Source organism: Martes martes, assembly GCF_963455335.1.
Source record: "Martes martes genome assembly, chromosome: 17".
NCBI classification, from domain to species: domain Eukaryota; kingdom Metazoa; phylum Chordata; class Mammalia; order Carnivora; family Mustelidae; genus Martes; species Martes martes.
The window spans coordinates 59,410,588-59,437,234 of NC_137905.1; the positions used below are offsets into that span (position 1 = coordinate 59,410,588).

General features: G+C 52.0%; 2 protein-coding genes across 2 annotated transcripts; one reads left to right on the top strand and one right to left on the bottom strand.

Annotated features, from left to right (window-relative positions):
• The first annotated feature begins 7,195 nt into the window (after positions 1–7,195).
• ZSCAN22 (zinc finger and SCAN domain containing 22) lies at positions 7,196–15,063 on the top strand. Its single transcript, XM_080829382.1, is given in 6 exon segments — positions 7,196–7,306; positions 10,671–11,107; positions 14,335–14,403; positions 14,407–14,547; positions 14,551–14,685; positions 14,689–15,063. Coding segments are annotated over 5 exon segments (993 nt in total). The 5' UTR covers positions 7,196–7,306; positions 10,671–10,723; the 3' UTR covers positions 14,953–15,063.
• Positions 15,064–21,411: 6,348 nt separating this feature from the next.
• On the bottom strand, positions 21,412–26,409 carry A1BG (alpha-1-B glycoprotein). The gene is made up of 8 exons (XM_080829381.1): positions 25,736–26,409; positions 25,615–25,650; positions 25,260–25,538; positions 24,338–24,610; positions 23,705–23,998; positions 22,726–23,019; positions 21,934–22,221; positions 21,412–21,582 (listed from the first exon to the last, which is right to left on the bottom strand). The coding sequence occupies exons 1-8, from the start codon at positions 25,890–25,892 to the stop codon at positions 21,575–21,577; spliced, it is 1,629 nt and encodes a 542-aa protein (XP_080685507.1). The 5' UTR covers positions 25,893–26,409; the 3' UTR covers positions 21,412–21,574.
• Between the last annotated feature and the right edge of the window lie 238 nt (positions 26,410–26,647).

The following is a 26,647-nucleotide window of genomic DNA, read 5'->3' on the forward strand; positions in this document are numbered from 1 at the left end:
CCTGAGATCATGACCTGAGCCGAAGGCAGAGACTTCAACCCACTGAGCCACCCAGATGCCCCTCTTCTGAGCAGTTTTTGACGAGGCCTCAAACTTCGAGCTCCTGTGGCCTTCATTACAGAGTCCAGCCAAGTCAGTTTAGTAAGAATCTCCTGCCCTCCAAATGTGTCTGCTCGGGTTCCCCATCCTCCCTCTCCCTGCAGTGATGTCTGACTATCCTGGCCTGATCTCAGCCAGAATCCTGTTAGATACCCCCTCACCCCTGAGGGGAACAGCAGAGGGAGAGGGAGAAGCAGGCTCCCTGCTGAGCAGGAAGCCTGATGTGGGGCCGGATCCCAGGACCCTGAGATCATGACCTGAGCCAAAGGCAGACACTTAGTGACTGAGCCACCCATGTGCCCTGACGTGAGAGTTTCTGATCTCCAGTTCTCCATGTTACAGAGTCAGGTTTATTATCTCCATGCTACGGAGAAAGCAGAGACCCAGAGAAGTAGAATCATCTGCCTGAGCAGGAGAGAGTAAGAAGCACAACTGGGAACTGAGATCCGCCGGGCCCTCCCGATAGCCTGTACTTCCCATTGCATCCGCCGGCTCCGTAGCCAGTGGTTCCCAGCCTAGCCTACATGTGAGAATTGCCTGGATAAGAATCTGGGTGACCAAACCCAACCCCAAACCGGTGCAATCTGGATCTGTGCTATGCAGAATAACGCCTCCTTTCCCTGCTTAAAGATGCCCACGTCGTAATCCCCAGAACCTGGGAATGATACCTTACACAGCAAAAGAGAATTTGCAGCTGGGGGGAAGAGTATCCTGGGTCACCAGGTGGATCCAGTGTCATCACAAGGATCCTTTTAAGTGAACGAGAAAGGCAAAGAGGGTCAGAGTCAGAGAAAGAAATGAGATGACATTGACGCAGATGGGAAACAAGGAATGTAGAAGAGACAAGGAAACAGTTTTCCCCTGGAGTCTCGAGAAAGAACTGCCCTGCCACTAGGGCGATTTGAGCCCCTTGAGACCCATTATGGACTTCTGACCTCCAGAAAGATCTTTGTTGTTATAAACCACTACATTTGTGGTAATTTGTCAGAGCAGCAACAGGAAACCAACACAGCCTCTCTAGACACAAACCAGACCCGCGGAGCACAACCAGTTGTACCCGCGGGAAAACAGGAACAATGGTTTATGGAAGTGATAAAAGAGAAATCAGGAAAAATGTGGGGCTCTTTTCCCTGGCAGGCGGATGGAAAGGCAAGTTGTGCTTGGAGGCAGGGAGGCACCAGTGATGTGAAGCTGGGCTGGAGAGAAGGCAGGGCTGAGAGCTGGAAAGCAGAAGCTGCCAGGGGTAGGGCGCCTGGTGGCTCAGTGGGCTGAGCGACTGCCTTTGGCTCAGGTCATGATCCAGGATCGAGTCCTACATCGGGCTGCCAGCTCCATGGGGAGTCTGCTTCTCCCTCTGACCTTCTCCCCTCTCCTGCTGTCTCTGTCTCTCTCTCAAATACATAAATAAAATCTTAAAAAAAAAAAAAAAAAAGGCAGCAGCAGCTGCCTGAGGTAAAGCCTTCGGTGGTGCAGAAAGAGATGGTCACAGCAGAGCCGGGAAACCGGATTAACCAGCACCGCCCAGAGAGTGCCTGGTGCACAAAAGGGGCCCAATGAAAATGTGGTCTCTTGTTCTGATCACTGGGGGTGAGCATCCTGGGGTTGTTCCTTTGACAACAAAAGGCAGAAAAGCACAGGGGAGGCCAAGAAGACCCAAGGAGATGAGGGCAACCGGGGCCACCCACAGGCCAAAGCCCAGTTCAGTGCTTGACAGGGAAGCAGCATTTCTTGGATCAGGACCCCTGTGGTGTGTCTACCAGTGGTGAGAAAGCGAGAAGGGGCCATGCGCACGAAATGCCAGTGCAGGCAAATCTATGGAGGCAGAAAGCAGATCAATGGCTGTTAGAGGCCGGGGATGGGAGAACAGGGAGCGACTGTTAATGGGCATGGGCTTTGTTTTGGGTGAGGAAAGCCTTCTGGAATTAGACAGGGGTGGTCTTTGCACAACCTTGTGAATATATTAAAAAGTGAACTGCATGGGGCGCCTGGGTGGCTCAGTGGGTTAAGCATCTGCCTTCAGCTCAGGTCATGGTCTCAGGGTCCTGGGATCGAGCCCCACATCGGGCTCTCTGCTCAGCAGGGAGCCTGCTTCCCCCTCTCTGCCTGCCTCTGCCTACTTGTGATCTCTCTCTGTCAAATAAATAAATAAAATCTTTAAAAAATAATAAAAATAGGGGCGCTTGGGTGGCTCAGTAGGTTAAGCCTCTGCCTTCGGCTCAGGTCATGATCCCAAGGTCCTGGGATTGAGCCCCGCATCAGGCTCTCTGCTCAGCGGGGAGCCTGTTTCCCCCCCTCTCTCTCTGCCTGCTGCTCTGCCTACTTGTGATCTCTCTCTCTGTCAAATAAATAAATAGAATCTTTAAAAAAAAAAAAGTGAACTGCACACTTTAGAAGGATGAACTTGAGGTATGTGAGCTATAGCTTAAAAAGAAGGGAGTTAGTTTTTAAAGGGAAAAGAATATGGAAAGAGAACCAGGTAGAAGGGCAAACCCTGGCAAAGGGGAGGGAAGCAGTGAGAGTCTAGGAGGTGTAAGATGAGAGAGAGGAGATGCCTTAGGCCTTCCGGACGATGGGAGATAACGTGGGACACGGAGAGAGCATAGCCACCAGGGCTCTCCCGCAGGTCCGAGCTCCCCGGAAAGGCTTTGCCACAGTACTTGCATTTGTACCACTTCCCTCTGGGGTGGGTCCTCTGGTGTACTTTTTAGTACACTATATACCAGGAAAGGAAGACTTTTCTACACTCTTGGCATTCATAGGGTTTCACTTCAGTATGGATCCCCTGGTGATCAATGAGGTTAGGCTGGCACCAAAAGACTTTCCCACAGGTGCTACATGGACAGGTGCTACATGGACAGGGCTTTTCCCCAGTGTGAGTCCTCTCGTGCACAGGGAGGGCCAAGTGCTGCCTGAAACTCTTCCAATACAAGCTGGACCTGCAGGGACTCCCGTGCACACAGGCAGCCTAGGACACAACTGCCTCTGGCATTGCTCAAAGCTTCCTCCATGTGCACCTTACATGTGTGGTTTCTTTTCCACAGCAACGCTCTCTTTTTATACAGCTGGAAGGTATCCTGACACTCCTCACGACTTTTTTAAAAAAGATTTTATTTATTTATTTGTCAGAGAGAGAGAACACAAGCAGGGGGATCAGCAGGCAGAGAGAGAAGCAGGTTCCCCGCTGAGCAAGGAGCCCCATGCGGGACTTGATCCCAGACCCTGGGATCATGACCTGAGCCAAAGGCAGACGCTTAAGCGACTGAGCCACCCAGGTGTCCCCCCTTCTCACAACTTTACTGCCTATAACCTCTCCCCATAGTAGGAGATTCTGTATTGGGGAATGACCTTTGCTTAAAATTTTTTTACCTGGAGAAGTTTCCTCAGTAGCATTTCTGTTCTGGTTCCCTGAGGAGGCCTCAGGAGCATCAGTATCTTTGAAAGCAGAGCCCCATGAGCTCTCTTTTCTGATGACCTCCCTTGTTACCTCCATGATGAACTACAGCAGCTCTCTGAATATGCTCTGTGGTCACCGTCCTTGATCTGAAAGAAACCAAGATCCCAAATGTTAACTCCGTTGACTTTCTAAGCTGAAAAAAAACCCAAAAGTATTGATGAAGTGGACAGAATTAATGGCTCAGTTCTCCACCCCTCCTTGTGCACATACCCTTGGCCATATTTGTGGTTCTTCTCACTAAAGGCAGCATGGATGCCTCTTCCTTGACTTTGGGTGTGGCCATGTGACTTGCTTTGGCCAATAGAATCTGAGTGGAATTGCTAGTATGTTAGTTCTGAGCCTGGGCCTCAAGCCTGCAGGCATCTCTGCCATCACCATGAGACAAACTTGCCCTATGAGCCGCACGAGACAAATGCAGCAGAGATGGACCCAACCTATAGCCTGGAGCGCAGCCCAGCCCAGATGAGCCAATTCTTAGACTCATGAGAGAAATAAGTGCTTACTGCTGTCGGTCACTGAACTGTCGTAACTGTTCGTTACAGAGCAATAGCTGACTGACAAAACTGCCAAATTAAGAGGAATAAAAGATGGGGTTTGAATTCCGGGGAGAAGATGAGAAAGAGAGAGAGGAAGAGAGGAGAGTCTATTCAGGAAGACCCAGAGGTCTAGAGCACTGGTCCAGTAATCAGAGAATAAGCATAAAGGTGTCTCCCAAAGTCTGGGGTGTGGAGTGGAAGGGCCACGGTGCGGATGGAAAGTAAGAGAGAATCCAGATAAGCAGCTTCAAGAAGGGAGTACTGTCAGTCCGCCATTCATTCTTCACAACTCTTCTTGGGGCTCTGACCTGGGCTAAGCACCAAGGATGCCCTGGCCTCGGGTCATAGAAAGGGCAAGACTCCTCTCTGCTCTAACAGCACAGACTCCTAATCTGGACAGAGAGGAAGGCCCTGAGGAAAGCTCCCGCCGACCTTCCAGGTCACCCCACACCCACTGTCCATCTAGGCTCGTTACTCCTCTCTCCCCTGCCCTCAGAAGCCTCCCAGGAAGTATCCCCACACTCACACCAATGCCCCTTCGTCCATTACAGGCTGAACTGCGTCCCACCCAAATTCACATGTTAACCCCCTAACCTAACGCCTGGTATATCCCAGAATGTGACTGTATTTGGAGACAAGACCTTTAAAGAGATAACAAACATTAAACGAAGTCATATGGGTGGGCCCGAATGCAGTGACTGGGAGGGAGAGACGCCAGGGGTGTGCTAATGAGGAAAGGCCACATGATGACAGAGCAAGAACGTGGCCAAGGAGAGAAGCCTCAGGAGAAACCAACCCCGCCAACACTTTGATCCTGGACTTCCAGCTTCCAGAACTGTGAGAAAATAAGTGTCTACTGTGTAGGCCACCCAGTCTGTGGTGTTTAGTTAAGGCAGCTGTAGCAAACTAAAACACTCTCAGGCTCTTGGGCCAGCCTTGCTCTCCCCTTGGATGCTGCACTTCAACCCATCAAGCCTGTCTGTTCCGTCTTCAAAACAGACCTGTCTGACCACTTAGCAATACCTCTACCTCTACCATCCTGATCTGACCCATGCTGCTCCCCGGGATTCCAGCAGCACTCACCTCCTAGGTCTCCCTGCCTCTAGCCTCACCCCAGGAGTCTTCCCCTATAACAGCCAGAGGAACCCTACAAAGAGCTAAATCAAAGCACGGTCCTCTGGCCAAAGGCTTCCTATGGCTCCCACCTCTCTCAGGGTAGACATCCAAGTCCACACATGGCCCGTAGGCCCTGCACCATCTGCCCGCACAGGGCTCCCGATTCCGTCCCTATCCTTCGCTGTGTCCTTCCCTCAATCCACTCCAGCTCTTGGGATTTGCATTCCATCTACGGAAACACTCTGCCTCTTCCCTCTATTCAGGACTCAACTGGGATGCCACCTCCTCAGAAGCAGTTTTTGCGTCTTTGTTCACTGTCTGCCTTCCCAACAATAACGTCCACTCCACAGAGGCAGGCGGTGCCTGTCGTCTTCGCTGCAGCGTCCCATCTGGGATGGCACCGGCCCTTACTGCTCAGTGTACATCTGTGGAAGACACAAGGTGCTCATTCTGGCTGCAGGCAAAGGTCTGATGAGCAGAAGGGGCCATGATCACAGGCTGCGGTCAGTAAGCACGGGCCAGGCCAGCCTCAAAGCCTCACCACACAGGCTGGGCCCCTACCCACCCTGTCCTCCGCCCCCAGCCCGAGTCTCCTGCTCAGACTCTCCACAGAGGACATGTTCTCACATGCATCACACATTCAGGCATCCACACTATTACAGTCACACCCGTGATCACAGTCACAGTCCCTGCACCATCACAGAGCAATTCTACACAGCCTGGGGCCCTCCTGCTGTATCGGGCCCTCCTGGGTACCACCACCAGACACCCTCTCTCAGTGTGACAGCCACACCGTGCTGCAGGATTGTCACATACGGTGACTAACACAGAGGGCACACGCACAAGTTACACACACAAGAACTACCCACACACGTGGTCACAGCGAATGGCACATTCAAGCTAGCCTGTGGGGCACCTACAGCCACAGAGGACAAACACGTGCAATCCCCAACTCTCCACTCACGGTCGCCACAACCCCACAGTGGGCCAGCCTTCGGCCCACGACCCGCCCGCACTGCAACTACCGTCGTGCCCGCAGGGTGCGCAGGAGGGGACGCGGGGCCTTCCGGGGCTTGTAATCCGGCGGACGGGAGGGCGGCGTGCGGGCTGCGGCGCTTGAAACGCGGGCCCCTGAGCGTGGTGGTTCCGCCGAGCCCGCGCGTCCGCGGGACGGCGAGGCGCATTCTGGGAATTGTGGTCCCGGCGAGCGGGCGCGCAGCTGGACAGCGCAGCGCATTCTGGGAATTGTGGTCCCGGCGAGCGGGCGCCTCCCAGGGAGCTCCCGGAAGTGGCCGGCGCGGCGCGGGTGAGGTGAGTCTTGGGGCGGTCCGCTGGAGTCGCGGCGGGAGAGGAACCCTCCAGGCCCCGAAGCCGCCAGCTCGTGCGGCGGCCTGGGCGCGGCGCGCGGGACCGACCCGCCGGCGGGGACTGAGGCGCTGACCACGAGCGGCGCGACTGGAGGGCCGCCCGATGGCCGCCCCAGCCGAGTGTCGGACTCCCTGCCGGAGCGTGCGGCCCGCGGACGGGGATGCAGCCGAGAGTGGGCTGCCGCGGGCGCGCGTCTCTGACGGACCGCTCGCTGTGGCGTGTGGCCGACCGGGCCGGGGCTTGCGCTCCCGCGGGGGTGTTGTCTGCCGTCGGGCGCCGGAGCGTGGGGGCGTGGCTGCGGGGCCGCGCGGAGCCGCGGAACGACGGGCTTCGCGGGGGCGTCGGCGCCGCTCGGAGGACCTGCGGCTCCTGCCCTGACTGGGAGTGACGCAGGGATTGGGGTGCCTGGGCGGATTCGGGGGTGTGGCGGACGCCGCGCCTGAGGTAGGCCGTGTGCGAGCGACCGAGTGGCTGGGATGTTGCCGGGCCCGCCGGAACGGGGGTGCTTCGCCCGGTGTACGGAGTCTGCTTCGGCGCGTCCGCGGCTGCAGCTGTTGCACGGCGGCCACCCACCCGGCCTTGTGGACGTGTCCCCAGCAGCTTCTGTGTGCTTGACCCGGCAGGGGGCTGCGGCGTCAGCGGACTGGGTGCCCGCCGCGTGTTCGCCGACTGCCGGCCGCCGCTGCACGTTCGTCACGGAGCGCCTTGCGTGACCTCACAGCAGCCCTCCGAGGTAGGTCAGTTGTCGGGACAGCGACAAGCGAGGACCACCGTCCTCGGTTGGCTGAACACTCACGGACCGGGGACCTTGACCCGATGTGCGGTCAGCGCGGAGGGGGATGGGCTGAGGCGGGTCCCTGTACACGTGTCTCAGCGACTGTCATCAGGGATTTCCCAGAACGGAAGCTCCCGGTGTCCAAAAGGGAGCTTGGAATCTTGGTGCACTTAGAGCCGCCCCTGCCGTTCCTGCTTCCCCTCCCCTGTACAGTGACTCCCCCCGTCTGTGGGTGACCACGCCCAGCCTTTCCCGGTCCCTCCATTTGCTCGGCGCCTGTTTACTACGCACTTGACGCAGGCCGTGCCCCGGGCGCCGTCGCTCCGCTTGCCCGCGCTCTCTGGGGTGGCATGTGGTTATAGCCAGAGCTATAGGAAAGAGAGACCCAGGGCACTCACTTGGCTTGTTCCAAGCGCCTGGACAGGGCTTGGAGAAGAAGGCAGGTGAAGCGCGGTCTGGAGGCCTAGGAGAATTTAGGTGCAGAGAGATTGTAGAACAGGAGAATAACAGGGACGAAGGCTGTAAAGATGGGGTTGGGGATGATGGCAAGGACAAGGTGACAAGAGGTCCAAATGAGCTTCTAGGGGCTCGAACACAGTTTTGCCAGAAGTTGCCAGCTGCCACAGAAAGGTTTCGGGATTGGGGATTTACTTTACTAAGGTTTGCTTCTCCCTGTGCCCAAGGACATGGCTCAAGTGCCAACCAACATTTGTTACCTCTTTTTTTTTTTAATTTAAAGATTATATTTATTTATTTGAGAGAAAGAGAATGAGAGAGAGAGAGAGAGCATGAGAAGGGGAAGGGTCAGAAGGAGAAGCAGATTCCCTGCCGAGCAGGCAGCCTGATGCCGGACTGGATCCCGGAATTCCAGGATCCTGACCTGAGCCGAAGGCAGTCGCTTAACCAACTGAGCCACCCAGGCACCCCTGTTACCTCTTTTTGATTTTAGCCATCTTAGCAGGTGTAAAGTGGTATCTCATTGGGAGTTTGATTTGGAATTCTGTGGTTGAGCATCTTTTCATGTTGCCGCTTAGCCATTTGTATATCTTCTTTGAAGAAATGTCTAGTCAAAACCTTTGCCCGTTCTTTAACTGGATTATTTGTCTTTTTATTATGGAATTGTTTATTTTTTTTAATATTTTATTTATTTATTTGACAGAGACAGAGATCACAAGTAGGCAGAGAGGCAGGCAGAGAGAGAGAGGGAGAAGCAGGCCCCCCACCGAGCAGAGAGCCCGACGCGGGGCTCGATCCCAGGACCCTGAGATCAGGACCCTGAGATCACGACCCGAGCCGAAGGCAGAGGCCTTAACCCACTGAGCCACCCAGTCGCCCCTGGAATTGTTTAGATACAGGTTCCTTATCAGAAATATTTTGTAAATGTTTCCTGCCATTTTATGGGTTGCCTTTTTGCTTTCTTGTTGGTGTCCTTCAAGTTATGAAAGTTTTTAGTGTTGATGAAGTTGTTTATATGTCATCATTTGTTTATCTTCTATCATTTATCTGGAAAGGCTTTGCATTTTTTTAATTGAAGTATAGTTAATGTACAATATATTGGTTTCAGATGTACAACAGTAATTCAGAATTCATACACAGTGTAAAATGCTCTACAATAAGTCTAGTTACCATTTCTTACCATACAAAGTTAATACAGTATCATTATCTATATTCTGTGTTTTATACATTACATCCCCATAACCTATTTATTTTATAAGTGCAAGTTTGTATCTCTTGATCCCTTTCACCCAGTCCCAAACCCCCTTCTCCTCTGGCAGCCATCAGTCTGTTCTCTGTATCTATGAAACTAGTTTTCTTTTGTATGTCCACTTGTTTGTTTTTTAGATTCCACATGTAAGTGAAATCAAATGGTATCTGTCTTTCTCTGTCTGATTTATTTCACTTACCATAATACCTCAGGGTCCATCCATGCTGTCATAAACGACAAAATTTTATTCTTTATGGCTGATATATATATCTCTATATGTCATATATATGTATGACATATGTATATCATGTGTATCACATGTATATCATATGTATCATATCAAATCATGGATATGGATATATATGATATATATATGCCATATTTTCTTTATCTGTTCATCTGTTGTTGGACATTTAGGTTGCTTCCATATCTTGGCTATTATAAATAATGCTGCAATGAATATAGGGGTGAATATATCTTTTCGAGTTAGTGTTTTCATTTTCTTTTTTTTTTTAATTATTTATTTATTTATTTGACAGAAATCACAAGTAGGCAGAGAGGCAGGCAGAGAGAGAGGGGGAAGCAGGCTCCCTGCAGAGCAGAGAGCCTGATGTGGGGCTCAATCCCAGGACCCTGGGATCATGACCTGAGCTGAAGGCAGAGGCTTTAACCCACTGAGCCACCCAGGCGCCCCAGTGTTTTCGTTTTCTTCAGATAAATGCCCAGAAATGGAATTGCTGGATTGTATGGGTAGTTCTGTTTTTAATTTTTTTCATTATTTTTTAAGTTTATGCAGAACACTGACCAAAATTAACTATTGGGTTACAAACCAAGTCTTAGCAAATTTCAAAGGATTAAAAATGACTAAAGCACGTTTTCTGAGCACAACAGTGTTAATGTGGTAATCAACAATAAGAAGATAACTAGAAAACCCCAATTGTTTAGAAATGAAAGAGTAGGTTTCTAAATAACCCATGGGTCAGGAAGAAACTACAATGGAAATGAGAAAATATTCTGAACTCATTAAATGATAATGAAAATGCAACATCAAACTTGTGGGTGTGCAGTTAAAGCTGTGTTTAGAAGGAAATTTATAACCTTAAGTAAATGTATTAGAAAAGAGGAAAGGAAGAAAGGCTGAATGTCGATTATATAAGTATCCATCTCAGAAGCTACAAAATAATTAGTAAATAAAGTGAGTGAATGACCGTGTGTAGCTACCTGGGGAGTGTGTGTGAGGGGAAAGAGATCTGGTTCTGTGTGGGAAGAGCACTATAAGCAGACCAGCCATGGGCCCAGGCTGCCTTGGTTTACAGCTCAGCAACTCCCCATCCCTTCAGTATCTGGGAATCTTTGGGCAACTCTTCTCCTTTCTATCTGTTTTCATATCCATACAATGGAAAGGAAGTTCCCACCTCCTGACTTTGTTGTGAGTTTTAAATGAGTTACTGTTTGCAAATGTTTAGACTGGTGCTTAGCACCTGATTATTTTGAGCATCTGTGTCTCTGTGAGAATGAGTCACATCTCACAGGCCCCCAGTCTGCATCTGCCCTGCTCTACAGGTATGAGCAGAGCCCCAAGTTCCACACAATGACAAAGTTCTGGCATTCCTGCAGACCCAGTTCCAACACTCCAGCCCTCCTGCGCCTCCTTTTTGTGCTGCTGCTTGATGGCCATCCCCAAGAGTCCTCTGAGCCCAGTGCCCTGGGAACAGGAAGGCTTCCTGCGGGTGAAGGTGGAGGACGAGGAGGCCCCCCTCTCTGAGATCCAGGAATCTAGCTCTGGCCACACCGCCCACCCTGAGGCTGCTCGTCTTCGCTTCCGGCGCTTCTGCTATGAGGAGGCATCCAACCCACATGAGGCCCTGGCCCGGCTGCGTGAGCTGTGCCGCCAGTGGCTGCAGCCCGAGGCGCACTCCAAGGAGCAGATGCTGGAGCTGCTGGTGCTGGAGCAGTTCCTGGGGGCGCTGCCCCCCAAGATGCAGTCCTGGGTGGGTGCCCAGTTCCCCAAGAGTGGTGAGGAGGCTGCCATGCTGGTGGAAGGTCTGACTCGGGCACTCGACAAGAGAGGTGAGGGGGAGCAGCTGGTAACTATTCACAGCACACTGAGGGCAGAGCCTGGACTGGAATGTGGGAGTCCAGGGTTTGGGCTTGGGGTCGCTCACACACTGGTCACCTTTGTACCTCACCCAGACTCACACATTGTGCTAAGCAGGTCTGTTTTGATTGCTAATGACCAAAATCCCAGCCCAAACTTGTTAAGTTTTGCAGACAAGATAAACACAACACCAGGCGAGGTAGGCGCAAGGCAAGATTTATTAAAGGCACTCTCCGGCGAAGTTTCAGGGCTCAGGAGAAGGGGAGCCAGGAAAGTCACGCCGGGAGGAGGTGGAGGAGGTGGGCACCCTCCAGCGAGGTTCCTCGACTCCGGAAAGGGGAGTGGGGCAAGTCGCACTGGGAGGGAGTTGGCAGGGGTCTTTTATCGGGCCAAGGTAGGGCATGGGCTCACATCCATATTTGGTGATTGGAAGGTGTGGGGTGGGGTGAGGGCTCCTGATACTCCTGTTTCCTGCATAGGTATCAGGTTACCTATGGAGACGTGACCTGGGCGTACACCCTTTTGGCGGGAGAGTCTAGGGTTAAGGAAGGGGGGGTAGGGAACTGGAAGATGGCGGCCCTGGCGGTCATTTCTGTTGTTCCTCCTGCATTCCCGGAACCACCGACCCAACAAAACTGACTGAAGCAAAGTAGGGAGGCTTCATGGCTATATTCAGGAGCTCTGTTGATGGTATCAGGACTCTTTTTTTCTCATTCTGTTTCTCAGTTGGGTTTTCCTACATTAGTTTCTCTCTCTCTTTTTCTTTTCCTTTTTTTTTTTTTTTTGAGAGAGAGTACACAGGAGCGGCAGGGAGGGGCAGAGGAAGAGGGAGAAGCAGACTCACCACTGAGCAGGTAGCCTGATGGGGGGGGGGGCTCAATCCTAGGGCCTTGAGATCATGACCCGAGCCAAAGGCAGACACTTAATCAACTGAGCCACCCTAGGCGCTCCTAGCTTTACTCTTAAGCAGCTTCTAACCTCATTGGAGATAAAATTGGCTCAGCAACCCAGAATATGTCTTATCAGTGTAGAAACCCCCAGGAAGAACAGTAAAGTATCCCTGGGCTGAGGCCAGCTGAACTGGTTGGGGTCTTGTGCTTGTCTTTTGAGTGACCAGATCCCAGGGACGAACATGAGCAAGGAAAACCAAGCTGCTGGGGGCTGGAAGCCTGTGAGGGTGGGGGCGGGGGTGACAGAAATACCCGGTGTCTCCTTGTGTCTTCTCTGATTCCTCCCTCTGCTGGCCCTCTAGGATCTGGCTGAGTCAGTCTTGCCCTTTACTAGAGTGGGCACTGTTGCTTTGGGGGACCCACACCAATATCCCGGCCCAGGGAGGGCCTGTAGGACACAGAGAGGATGGCAGGACAGTCGAGAGCAGGGAGTGAAGGCTCCTCCCAGAAGGGCCTGGCCCAGCGTGGCCAGGCCTGATGGTAGCAGATGGCGTCTGTATGCCGGGACCTGGGAGGAGGCGTGCTGTGAGTAGGAGGAACAAAAGTATGATCAAGGGTTGGTAGATCCAGCCACTGCTCCTCTTCCTCCTGGTCATGTGACTTTCTTGTGCCTCTGTTTCCCTGTCAATAAAATGGGAATTGTAGTCATAATACCTACCTCAGTGTCAATGCCTGGCACAGATTAAACACAGTGGAAACTGGGGCTGTTAGGATAATTCTTTTTTTAGCTCCTTAAAAAGCAGACTTTTCCGGAGAGGGTAGTCATGTGCTTTCCCTTGGCCCCATCAGCTGTGCCCAGGCAGAGGTCATGGGGACAAGGAGAGGGGGTAATGGCCCCATCTTCCTGCAGGGTCGAGGTTGTCAGAGAAAAGGCAATATGGCACAGAGACAAGGAGAAGGACCTGGCAGTCCAGGCAGAGGGAATGGTGGGAGGTGAAGGGCCAGTGGTACAATATGGACTAGTGAATTCTGGAAAGGCAGGTTGTGTGATATTTCTAGAATACAGGAAGAAAGGGAGATGTGGGACCAAGCATATGGCTGGAGAGGCTGGGGAGTTAGGAGAACATCTGTAGGCTTAAAGGAGGAAAGCTGAGATCTATAGCTGAAATCTCAGCTTGGCCGCTAGCTAACTGTGTCATCTTGTACCAGTTAGATACTCAAGACCTTCCTTCAACTGGGCCTCAGTTTCCTTGTTGAAGTGCAATTGTTGCAGTATGTCCTTGTGAGAGCAGACTGAAGCTGAAACAAGGCAATGGAAATGACCCACTGTCCTTGGAGACTAGCACATAACAAGAGTCCAGGAATGACCAGCACCCCTGGGAGGCGAGCGGCAGAGGGTCCCTCTGGCACAGGTGGGGAAGCAGGGCCAGACAAAAGCAAGACTGCAAGGCCCTGGAGCTGGCCAGCGGCAGAGCTGGGGCCCCACTGTGGACTCAAGCAGCAGCTATGTGCCTTCTCCCATCTCTTCCTGGGGTCTGTCCAGTGCACGATGCTATTCACTGTCCCCAGGTGCCTTGTGCACCCCTCAAGGATCAGTTCAGCTCAAAGGTCAGTTCAGACATGCCACTGACTCATACACAGCCCAGTCTCCAGCTTCCTTTTACCCATACTCTGCCTTCACGGCCATTTAGAAAGAGTGGGCCTAAGTCCCCTGGGGGTCTTGGGGAAACCAGGCACGGGTGTCAGCACTCACCCTCAGCAGCACTTGTCTACTTAGGGCTCGAGGTAGAGTCTACTGTAGGAAACTGCACAGTTGTGAGCATCTGGAATTAATTCCCTCATTCAGCCAGTATTTACTGAGCACCTGCAGAAAATGCTCAGTAGGTGTCTAGGTCCCTGGGGAAGGCACCAAGAGCTGGGGCCTGCCCAGGGGGAGCGAGTATGCAGGCACTCGGCAAAGAAGAACCCCTGTGCGTGCTTACTTGCTCGCGCTCTCACTCTTTCCGTTCAGTTCAACATCAGAGTCTTCCTTCTGACACTTGAGCAAAAATCAGCAGCCTTTAAGAATGAGACTTGTGGGGAGGGGGGATTGAAACCTGTGATCCAGTTTTTGATGGTGTGGGAGGACAGGCCTATGCCCTTTTGTCATCCAGGACACCAAATGAGAAACTTTCCTTTGGAAATGGGGCCAAATGTCAGGAGTGGCTGTGTCTCCCCTTACAGAGTCAGACCAGGCCTAGTTGGGGAGCTCTGTGTGGGAAGAGTGGTGACACTGTGGTTTGGATTGTTTCAGGATGGGACCCGAAAGCCAAGCTCTCAGAGGCAAACTGCAAGCAGAGTGATCTGGAAGAGTCAGAGCCTTTAGACAGGGCCACTGAAACCCTTATGGGAGGTATTTCCCTGGGACCCACCTTTGGTGATGCTTGTGAACCTGAGGGCAGCTCAGAGAGGCAGGCAGGACTCTCGGGGGAAATCTGGACGAAGTCTGTCCCCCAAGAGATGGATCTGAGGGAAACTTCAGAGCCTCACAAGGATGTTCCCATCGACCAGCCCAGCTGTGAATCTGCTGCCTTGGGAAATAGTCCCAATGTGTGGCCAGATTTCACCTCGAAAGAGAAGATACCAGAAGAGAAATTTGATCCAGTAGATGGTGATAAGACAGAGCCTCCATGCATATACTCAGGGAGGGGGTCTTCCAAGTGTGGTGAATGTGGGAAAACATTCCAGAGTCCCTCAGCCCTCGAGACACATCAGAAGAGCCATTCTCGGAAGACACCCTACACCTGTAGTAACTGTGGGAAAGCCTTCAGCCGGAGCACTCACTTGGCCCAGCATCAAGTCATCCACACCGGGGCAAAGCCCCATGAGTGTAAAGAGTGTGGGAAGGCCTTCAGCCGGGTCACCCACCTAACTCAGCACCAGAGGATCCACACTGGAGAAAAACCCTACAGGTGTGGGGAATGTGGCAAAACCTTCAGCCGGAGTACCCATCTCACTCAGCACCAGCGGGTACACACAGGGGAGAGGCCCTATGAGTGTGATGAGTGTGGGAAGGCCTTCAGCCAGAGCACGCATCTGACTCAGCACCAGCGCATCCACACTGGGGAGAAGCCCTACAAGTGTGACGCTTGTGGGAGAGCCTTTAGTGACTGCTCAGCTCTGATCCGCCACCTGAGAATCCACTCCGGAGAGAAGCCATATCAGTGTAAGGTTTGTCCGAAGGCCTTTGCACAGAGCTCCTCCCTCATTGAGCACCAGAGGATCCACACGGGAGAGAAGCCGTACAAGTGCAGCGACTGTGGGAAGGCCTTTAGCCGCAGCTCAGCCCTCATGGTTCACCTGAGAATCCACATCACAGTCCTGCAGTAACCAGAGAAAGCCCTTGGGACACAAAACAACTTCCCCTTGGAGGCTCGCCATCTAAAAGAAACCCTAAGTTCCAAAGGAACAGAGAACAGGGTGGGTGATTGATAGTACCCTAAAATGATAAGGTGCTTCAGGGCAGATTCTGGGGCTGTCTGGGAACAACTCTGCATTTGGAGACCCAGATGGAGGCGCCTGGTGAACACAGAGCTTTTCAGGCCAGCAGGAGAAGCTTCCAGAAAGATCCTGCTTCTCTCCATACCCCACTCAGGCCCCTCTCAGAGAAAGGACAGCTGAGCTGAGGACCTGGATTGGTCTTCAGAGCCGTGACAATTGGAGTAAAGTTTCTGCTGGGACGCAGTGGTCCCAGGATGCTCGGGACAGAAAGGCTCCAGCTTCATGTTCCCATGTAGCTGCTCTTACCTTTTCTTACTTCTTAACTTACCTGGTAAGCTGAACTTACTCTTAACTTTTCCTCTCCCTCTTAGCCCAGGAGGGATGCCAGTCCGTGCCCACCTCTGTGCCTTTACACCTGCTCTTCGGCTCCACCTGTTCCTGTCCAACTCCAAGGCCAACCTGTGGGGCTGCCTTTGCTGTGAGGCCTTCTCCGGGCCCCCAGGCTCTCTCACATTCTCCCTAATCAAGGGTGTGACATGATGCTTGCGCAGCATCTGTGTCTCCTTGCCCTCTTCTTCTATATCCCATCAGTCATCAGCCCTGTTGGCTTTACCAAAAACTCACCTCTAATCCGCCTTCACCGTTGTCACCTGTGAGCCCTCATCTCCTCTCATCTGGATTGCAGCTGGGGTCTCCTGCCTTCATTCTCTCCTCTGACTTTCCCTGCTATTTCATTCTCCACACCAGCCTCCAGGGGGCTCTTTCTGCAAGCCAGACCTGATTGTGTCACTCCGTAGTAGATAGCTCTCCAGTGCACCCCCTTCTGTGGCAAAGCTTCCTGAATGGGTTACAAGTATGCCAAGACGGAAGTCTTGGCCCCAAACAACCTCTCCAGGTACCCTTATATGTGTATGTGAAAACTGTCATTTTTCTATGTGTGCAGTGGTGTGAAAATGGTTTCAAAGAACTGCGCTTAGGGATATATGTCAAACTCCTTCACCTGCCGTTCATGATCATTTGTGACCTGAGCCCCCGTTCATCTCCTCCTGTGGTAGCCCCACCTTCCACACACCAGCCATGTGGAACTACTTGTGGTTCCTGAAGAAGCCATATTTCCCCCACCTACGTGCCTCTGTACCTGTGCCTGGAAACCTCCTCTCCTCTTTCCTCCCAGATGCTTCACATAGCCCTCTCTAACAAAGCCCCCCTACTTCCTTGAGCTGATTTCAGCTTGCCTTCTTGGCTTCCAGATCACCTCCTTAACTTCTCTGTAACTTCCTACCATGTTGTACTCACAACTTCTCTTTAACTTCCTACCATGTTGTACTCACTCCTTCCAGAGCTTACAGTCTGTGTTTCCCAAAGACACTGAGCTTCCAAGAGCAAGGACCATGTCTTATCCTCAGTACCCGCAGCACAGGGTGCAGTAAGCTCTGACCAGTGTCTGGTGAATGATTATACTGTGACTGGTGCCTTCCCGGAGGCAGTCGCCATGCTCCACCCTGCGGCCTGAGAAAGGTTGCTGTCTCCCTGACACCCTGCAGGGCAAGAAGAATCCTATTTTCCCTTTCCCAGAGCCCCAGCACTCAGACAAGCCTGGCATACGCTGGCCTCGATGAAATGTTACCACATTGAGTCTGCCCTTTCTATCGCCCCAGAATTCCCTGGACTCAGTGATTGCCAGCATGCTGCCAGTGCTCTCTGGCCCCCTCTCACAGTTCTGTATCCCTGCCCCTCTTTCAGGGTCCGTGTCTGTAACCGCTTCTGTTCTTAACTTTTAGGGTGTCAGTCTTCCTCTCTCTGATGACCCTATCGCATTCACATGTTAGCCATATGACCTGCCATACTGTTATGTACTGTACCATCTCTCCCAGTGTTTCTCCCTGTGTCTTGAACTCATTCCCTCTGTGTCACAAGTAAGCAGAGTCACAGACCAACCAAGGAGTGAGGTTCAGAACAGGAAGGTTGAGACCCAGGGAAACAGATCTTGTGTCAGTATCTCTGAGAAAGTCCCAGATACACCTACACACAGGCAGACTGCCACTCAGAGTGAGACCGAGGCTGAGAGACTCAAAGTTGACAGACATAGGAAAAGCTCAGAGATGAGAGGTACACATTACTAGTCAAATGATCACACAGGCCTCCAGTAAGCCTTCAGGCAATGGAAAGATTATGGGCCCAAAGTCAGGCTGCCGAGCCATACTCCTCCCCAGGGCTGCTTTTGGGACCTCAAGATTCGTGACTTCCCTGAACCTCAGTGAACTGCTCGTCTATAAAGCAGGAATAAGACGACCTGCCTTGTGCAGCACCCAACCTAGGGCCTGGCCACCAGCTTGCAGTGTCCATCTCCACCTCTGTCTGCCCCCATTTTCCTTGTCTTTGGCACAGAAGAGCTGAAACTCCACTCCCTGGTGCTCTGAGCATCTCCACCACCCACTTTGTCATGACGTATGTGTCTTCCCGTGTTTTTCTAAAGGGGGAGGAAATCGGGAAAAAGGAATCTTCATTAAGGATCCACATGTGTTCACTCTGCCAAATAACTTTATGTGCATCATCTCACAACACTCAGGGCAGGATGACCATCCCTGTTTTACAGAGGAAGGGATGTGGCCAAGTTTTTACTGCCAGAGACTGGAAGCACTAAGATTTGAAAGCCTCTCCAAATATGTCAGCAATTTTAAGAAGCGCCACTATGTTTAACAAACCAAGTAAGACCAATACTAACATTGGATTTCCTTCAATTCCAGACATATGTTCTTTAAAAGAAACACATTTAAAATGGGCAAGTTGAGGGTAAAGGAATAGAAAAGGATACACAAGGCAGATGTGCATCTGAAGAATGACAGCAGAGCTGTATTAATTTCAACAAAATAGATGTTGACACGAAAGCATCATTAGGGTCATAGGATTGCTATGTTGTTTCGTTGGGGTTTTTTTTTTGTTTGTTTTTTGTGGCGTTTTGTGTAATAAATAGAACAATGCATTAGGAAGATGTGATAGTTTGGAATCAGACAGCTCATGACATCCATATTAGGGAACAGAATCACAATAACTGATAAGACCATACATGTCATTGAAGATGCTGCCACATTCTTTGTGATAATAGCAGAGAGAGTATTTGAAGAAGTAATTACTGGAAACTTTTCAAATTTGGAAAAGGTGTCAGTTTATAGGTTCAGAAAGCTCAGTGAAAAACAGCGTAATCTCAAAGAAATCCATGCCTAGACACATCATAATTGAACTCCTGAAAACAAATTTTAAAATTTTGAAAACAGTCTGTGAAAAACTATGCATCCTATAAAGATCAGTGCAAAAGATTATGGGTTTCCTGTCAGAAATAGTGAAAACCAGAAGGGAGAGAAACAACATGTTTAAAGTGCTGGTGGGGTGGGGGGGGACCCTGGCAATCCAAAATGCTATATCCAATGAAAATACACATCAAGAAGGGGAGTAAAATAAAAACATTTTCAAATTATGCAAAACTAACAATCTTGCCAGCAGGCTAAAGAGTGATTTTGGTAGAAGGGAAGTGACAACAGAAAGAAAATCGGAACTTTGGTAATAAAGAAAGTAATGCATTGCAAATTTTTGTTCTTTAACAAATACATGAATGTTTTTTAAAAAAAAAGATAGGGGCGCCTGGGTGGCTCAGTGGGTTAAGCCACTGCCTTCAGCTCAGATCATGATCTCAGGGTCCTGGGATCGAGCCCCGCATCGGGCTCTCTGCTCAGCAAGGAGCCTGCTTCCTCCCTTCTCTCTCTGCCTGCCTCTATGCCTACTTGTGATCTGTCTGTCAAATAAATAAATAAAATCTTTAAAAAAAATAAAAAAAAATAAAAATAAAAAAAAGATAGACATGACTGTTGAAAACAAAACTTATAACATTGGTAGTGTTTAATGTATGTTGATGTAGTATGTATGACTACAACATAAAGAGGGGAGAATATCAAAATTCATTCACTGGGGGCGCCTGGGTGGCTGCCTTCGGTTCAGCTCATGATCCCAGGGTCCGGGGTCCTGGGATCGAGCCCCACATCGGGCTCCTTGCTAAGTGGAGAGTCTGCTTCTCCCTCTGCCTGCCACTCCCTCTGCTTGTGTTCTCTCTGTCAGATAAATAAAACCTTAAAAAAAAAATTCATTCAGTGATATATTTGAGATTTGTATATTTTAGTGCATATACATTATATCTCAAAGAACCATTAGTGTACAAAACTTTTTTAAAAAATTAGAGGGGAGGGCAAAGAGACCTATGTAGTGATAAGATTTCTATATTTCACTGTAAGTGGTATAATATTAATTCTATGTAGCCTGAAGAGTGAGGTACACATATTGTAGTCCCTAGAGAAATGTCAGAGACAGACAGACACACACACACACACACACACCCCTCTAAGCAAAGAAATAAGCCCAATAAATGAATTACAATGAAGCACCTGAGTGGCTTAGTTGGTTAAGCATCTGCCTTCCGCTCAACTTATGAACCCAGGGTCCTGGGGTTGAGCCCCACAGTGGGCTCCCTGCTGAGTGGGGAGCCTGCCTCTGCCACTTCCCCTGCTTGTGTTCTCTCAAATAAATAAATAAATAAAATCTTTGAAAATAAATTAAAAAAATAATAAATAAAATTGGCAGGTGCCCTGCCAATTATTTTTTATTCACAAAGAATTTTCTATTATTTAAACTAATACAGACTTGTTTTTCAGCCTTATAATGAGCTGTTACTGATGTTCACTCCCAAGAAATCAATGATCTGTGTTTCCTGGAGAAAGTGAAAAAGAACAAATTAATTCAGAAATAGAAGGAAGAGAATAATAATGATACAGGTAGAGATCCACAAAGTAGAAAAGAGACAATAGAAAAAATGAACACGGGCGCCTGGGTGGCTCAATGGGTTAAGCCTCTGCCTTCGGCTCGGGTCATGATCACAGGGTCCTGGGATCGAGCCCCACATCCGGCTCTCTGCTCAGCGGGGAGCCTGCTTCCTCCTCTCTATCTCTCTGCCTGCCTCTCTGCCTACTTGTGATCTCTGTCTGTCAAATAAATAAAGATTTAAAAAATAAAAGAAAAAGAAAAAATGAACAAATCCAAAAGTTAATTAGTTCTTTTAAAAGTTTAATACAATTGATAAATCCCTAGCTAGACTGACAGAGGGAGATATGGGGGGGGGTAAGAAGGGACACAATATCAAGCATGAAAGAGGTGACATCATTACAGACTCTGTAGGCATTGAACGAATACAGGAATATTGTGAATAACTCTATACCAGGAAATCAGACCACTCAGCTGAAATAGGCAAGTTCCTTAAACAAAACTTATCAAGTATTAGTTGATAATGCTGATACAAAGCTACTGGTATGCTTGTACCTTGAGGGCCAAGCTCTAAGTGGACTGGGCAATCAAATGTCCAGGGGGGCACTGGGTCAGGCAAAGGGCCTTAGATAGATCTGAGGGGACATGGGAAAGAATAAAGATGGGTCGTACCCCTACAACGGTTTCAATCTCCAGTGTGAGAGACCTAGCCTTTGGGCACAGACTCCAGCACCGTCAGCTGGTGGCCACTCAGTCCGGAAAAGAGAACTACAAAATGCAGCCTTTCTGAAGTGCCTCCCAGTGTGGGGACCAATTTGGTCAAGATGGGGTTGGGTTTGTCTGGGGAGCTCCCTACCCAGACCTGCTAGGGACCAGGCAGAAGTGCCTGTGGAGTAGGAGGCAGCTTGAAGAAAGCAAAAGGTAATCTTGACAAATGTGGCCCCAAGTAGCCAGTCCATGGCCCCTATATCCTCAGGATCCAACCCAGAGCCCATCTACTGTTAGGACACAAGATCCCAGACCACTTCCCTCAGCCCTGGAAGTATGGCCCCTTGCACCAGGGCTACCATTAGCCAAGGACACCTTTTAAAGTCTCTGTTCACATTTTTATTGATTTCCAGGAGGAATGAGGGGCAGTACAGCACTTCCAGGTGAGTCCAGCCTCTAGCTGCGGCGTGAGGCATCAGAGCCAGACTGGAGAAACTACTTGCCAGAGATACCATTAGCGGCGTGAGTCTGCAGCTGGATCAACTTCCTAGGCAATTTGACAAAACAGAAGTGGTAGAGGAGGGAGGCATCAGGTGTCCTCCTCCCTAGTGAAATCAGGGCAGACCTCACTGAGACCCCCCAGAAAGTAATTAGCTTGGTCAGCCGCCAGCCAAGACCCCTCCCACAGGTGGGCCTCCCTCCACGTGCTCTAGCTGACCCAACAACTCTGCTCCGGGGCCTCTCCCTGCCTTCAGTTTCCCTTGTAACCCCAGCAGACTCGGCACACTAACCAGTGTGCTGGGAGGAGGTGCAGGGAAGGGGCCTCCTGGCAGAGGGCACAATCTGGGCAAAGGCAGGAAGGAGAAACCCAGCTCACAGAACCAGAGGAAAAGCCCACCTGCCACCTGGAGCTCCACCGGGTCGCTGAGCTCAGACGAGAAGGGTTTGGGCGACCACCAGCGGTAGCGGCAGCTGTAGTCGCCCGCGTGCTTGGGCCCCACATAGGTCACTACAAGGTCTGCCGAAGGGTGGCTGGACCAGAGCCTGGCTATAGGCTCCTCTTCACCTGCCCGAAGCAGCTCGAAGGTGACCTCAGGGAACTGGCCCTCGCAGCGCAGGATGGCATCGCGGCCCGGAACCACTGCCCCACTCCACAGGGGCCGGAGCCGTGGTCTGGGAGGGGTTCCTGGCCAGAACAGCTGGGTCAGCCAAGTGAGGTCGTCCCCTCAAGGAGCAGCTGCCCCAGCCCCTCAACGCCTTCTTGCCTCCCACTAAACCCAGGCCTGCTGGCTGCTCCCTCCCTCCAGGATGCTACCCTTTGTCCTCACACACCTCCCTTTTCCTGGTCCTGAACAGACGCAGCTCCTCCTCTTGTCCTCCCAGTCACCCTCTTCCCCAAGACCTTGCAAGTTCCCTAGACCCGGGCCTGCTCTGAGACTTCCTGGGGCCCCTAGCATTTGGCAGTCAGGGCCTCAGGACGGGGTACCCAAAGGAAGAAATGGCCAAGGGAAATGGTGTTCCCGGCAGAGAGCACAGGAAATAAGCCAGATGCGAGGTGTCCCCCGGCCGAAGTTCCGTTGGTCCGAAGGGTCTGCCGCGCGGGCTGGACCAAAACCCGGTGCACTTCCCTTCGGCACCCTCATTTGCTCCGGGTTGCCCCCACCCCACCCCACCCCCGCCCCCTGCTCACCGTCTACACGCAGCTCCAGGTGCGCGCTGGGCGCTGAGCCCTCGAATGGTGGAGCCGTGTCCACGTAGACGCAGCTGTAGTTGGCGGAGTCCACCACCGAGATGTCCCGCAGCTCGAAGGTGGCCTCTGTCCCCGCGGGGCTCAGGACACGGTACACTCGGCGCTCGGCATCCTCGCGCATCAGGGCGAAGCGCAGGCCAGCCCGGGGCGCCCGGCACCGCAACTGCACGAGCGCGCCGGGCGCGGGGTGCAGCATCTCGGGCTCAGCCGAGAGCTCCGGCGCGGGGAGCGTCTCTGCGGGGAGGACACGGGCTGATCTGGGCGCCGAGGGGAAAGCTCGGGCCTCACAGGCGATCCAGCCTCGCGCCTTCTGCCTGCAAGAGGCCGCGCAGCCCGCTCTGCTCCCTCCCAGGAGGCCCGCCGGCCCCCCTCCGCTTCAAACTGCACCGCCCTCCAGGCCTCGCCGGATCCCTCACACACATTCCTACACTATTCCTTATTAATTTGTCCATAAAAACACGTGGGGAAGGAGTCGACTTTTGTCACCAAGCCCACGACATGCCGTTGCAAGAGCACGCGTGCTTCCCCACAGTCCGGGATCCTCTCCTGGGGTCCTTGGCAGGTCCTGCAGCCCCAGACTGGCTCCCTTCCACAAACAGGCCTTGGGCGCCCACCCGCACCCCGGAGACAAGAGGAGACCCCGGGCAGGTGGCGGCACCTGCATGGCCTGTGCCAGACTTGCGTGTTGACCCAGTTTTTCTTGTTGGAGCCTTGGGATTGCTGAGCTCATTGTCCTATTCTCAGTTGGGGAAACGGAGGTCAGGCAGACGAGTTGGGGTTGGGCCCCAGCCAGAGCCCTGCACTTCTGGCGGACCCCTTCCCTGCATCCTTGCTGCTGCTCCCCACCTCTGCAGCGGAGCGGCTCTGGCCCTCCCAGCCCCATGGCCTCGTCCTCTCCGCCTGCGGCTGCCAGGCTTACCGTCGCTCAGCAGCAGCTCCACGGGCGTACTGTCCGGGGACCAGGTTTGTTCGCCATGCAGCCTATAGCGGCAGGTGTAGAGACCTCCGTTCCCGAGAGCCACCGCGTTCACTTGAAAGAAGACGCGGTCTGGGCTGGTGGAGGCCCTGGGTACCTGCAGCTCCTTCTCGCCCTGTCGCAGCTGGAATTCCACGCCGCTCAGGGGCGCCACGCAGAGGAGGGTCACGCCGGCTCCCCTGTGCAGGACAGCTGCAGACTGTCCCTGGAAACTCAGCGTGGGTGGCAACGGTGCTTCTGCAAAGCAGGGAGCGTCCCTTGGGCTTGAGTCCCCCGTAACTACCCCCCTCCACCTTGGGACTGTTCCCGAGAAAGATTCGCTCAGCCAGACCCCCAGACCTCGGCCCTGTCTGCGGCAGTTCCAGGAACACCCCTCTTTGTGGCCCATCCCCAGGCCACCCATGTCGCCACAGTGTCAGTGTTCAGGTCAGGCGTGATCCACCCAACAGTGTGACCACTGTTTCCCAGACCTAGTCCTGGGCAAGGGTATTCAGAGTTGGGATCAAGGTAAATGCAGTTCTGTCCTCCAGGAACCTCCCACCCCAGGAAGCCCTCTGGGATGGTCCGCACACTCACCCAGCTCCTCAACTGTCACAGTGGCACTGGGCTCAGAGGGTGCACCTGCTTCATGGGTCCTGTAGCTGCAGCTGTAGTTGCCTGGGTGCTGGACTGTGAAGGTGGTCTCTACATCTTTCGGGGCCTCAGCCACCTCCAAAAACTGATCATCACCTTCCCGCCTGAGCAGGAAGGTCACACCACGAAATCCCCCACGGCACACCAGTTTTGTCTTCAGACCCCGTGTGATCCAGGACACCGGCTCAGGTGAGAGCAAAGGTGGGGGTAGGGACTCTGCGGGTGGAGCAGGGTGGGTGGATGGGTCTGAATGACTTGGCCCAACCAGACTGGGATCTCCACACTCATGGAAACGGGAGGGAGGGGCACCTGGGGGCTCAGTCAGTTGGGCTTTGGCCTCCTGGTCTGGCTCAGGTCATTGGGCAGGGGGTGCTCCGTGCTCAGTGGGGAGTTTATTTGAGGATTCTGTCTCTCCCTCTCACTCTGCTCCTCCCACCATGCACATGCTCTCTCTCTAAAATAAATAAACCTGAAAGAGAAAGAGAGAGGGAGGGAGGGAGGAAAGGAGAGAGAGAGAGAAAGAAAGAAAAAAAAGGAAGGAAGGTAGGAAGGTAGGAAGAAAAGGAAAGGAGAGAAAGAGGAAATGTGCTGGGCTTTTCCCAAGCGATTTCTGGGGATTCAGTCATTTATTCCTCACAACCTTCCGGGATCAGTGCAAACATCAGCCTCATTTTACAGATGAGGAAACAGGATCAGAGATGTCAGATGACTCGCCAAAGGCCACCTAGCTGCTCAGGGACACCCCTCCCCACCCCCACCCCCATGTCAGAAAAGTAGGACCAGGAGAGTGAGGAGTGGAGGAAGGGAGACCTGCCCCGCAGCGCTTTCCCCACTGTCTCACGGCTCCGTTAAAGCCTCCGCACACCTGCACCCGTCACCTCCAGGAGGTTGCTCAACTGGGTCCATCCGCTCTGAAAGCCAGAACGGCAGCGGTAGAGGCCCTGGGTGTCACTCGTCACTGCTCCTAGCGGGAACCGGTGTTCCATGGCGGGTAAGTCGAGGCGCACAAGTTCCTGGGTTACCCCATCTTTGAGCAGCTCAAAATCCGGGGTCTTCAGGCGGGCCTGGCACACCAGCGTCAAGCCGGCCCAGGGCTTCAGCAGCGATTCGGCCTCTGCCCACAGGTCTGGCCGGGGATCAAATACTGCGTGGCCAGTGGCGGTCAGTGCGGGGCTCCAGGACAGGGGCTCACCTCCCCCCAAGACCCGACCCGGACTCACCTACTGCTGCCTCAGTCGCTGGGCCCAGTGAGAGACCTGTAGAGAGGGCACCCATGAGGCCCCCATTCCTGTCCCTTCTCCTCCCTCCTGCCCCAAGGGACCCCAGCCCCAGCAACCTCACCCCAGAGCATCAGGAAGGCCCCGAGTGTGGACATGATGGCCAGTCTCCCTCCAGCCGGGGAGTGTCTGCGACGATAGGAGAGTCTGGGATGATAAAGCCCACGCGAGGCTGAGGGCAGCAAGGGGGCAGCAAGGGGCATTGACCTCTTCCCTATCATTTGTCCTTCCAGAAGTGGGGGCCTGCAGGGCGTGGGGACAAAGGGCAAAACTCCAAGGTCTTTGGGAGCCTCATCAATAACTATAATCAATAATTATGTATAATTATAAACTAAGCAATAAATAATAAAAATGATTTTTAAAATAATATAATAAAATGGCAAACTACAGCAAATAATACATTAGCAATTAAAATGACTTAAAATATGAGAAATACAATTTTAAAACAAAAATTAAAATAATGTAGTAAATACTAATTGATCAAGGAAATTTTCAGTTTCTAGTGTTTGTGGGCCCTGCCCCAGGGCTCCCAGGGAAGCTATACCTTTACATTTACTAAGATCAAAATGACTGCACAAAACCTCAGAGCACGGGCTCTATGTCTGCCTAGAGCACACATTGTATGTCTGCTTCATTAAAACAACAAAAACAAAACAAAAAGGAACATTCCAAACATAAAGTTAAGAAAAACAAAAAACCTCCCTGGGTCCCAAAAGATGAAAGTCGTACAGACTTGCACATATTAAAAACACAAGATAAAATCTGAAACTTTCTGGAATGTCCTTCATCATGATGATTTGTAACTCATTTTTTTTTAAAAAGATTTTTCTTTCTTTATTCGACAGACAGAGATCACAAGCAGGCAGAGAGTCAAGCAGAGAGAGGGGGAAGCAGGCTCCCCACTGAGCAGAGAGCCCAATGCGGGGCTCGATCCCAGAACCCTGGGATCATGACCTGAGCCGAAGGCAGAGGCTTA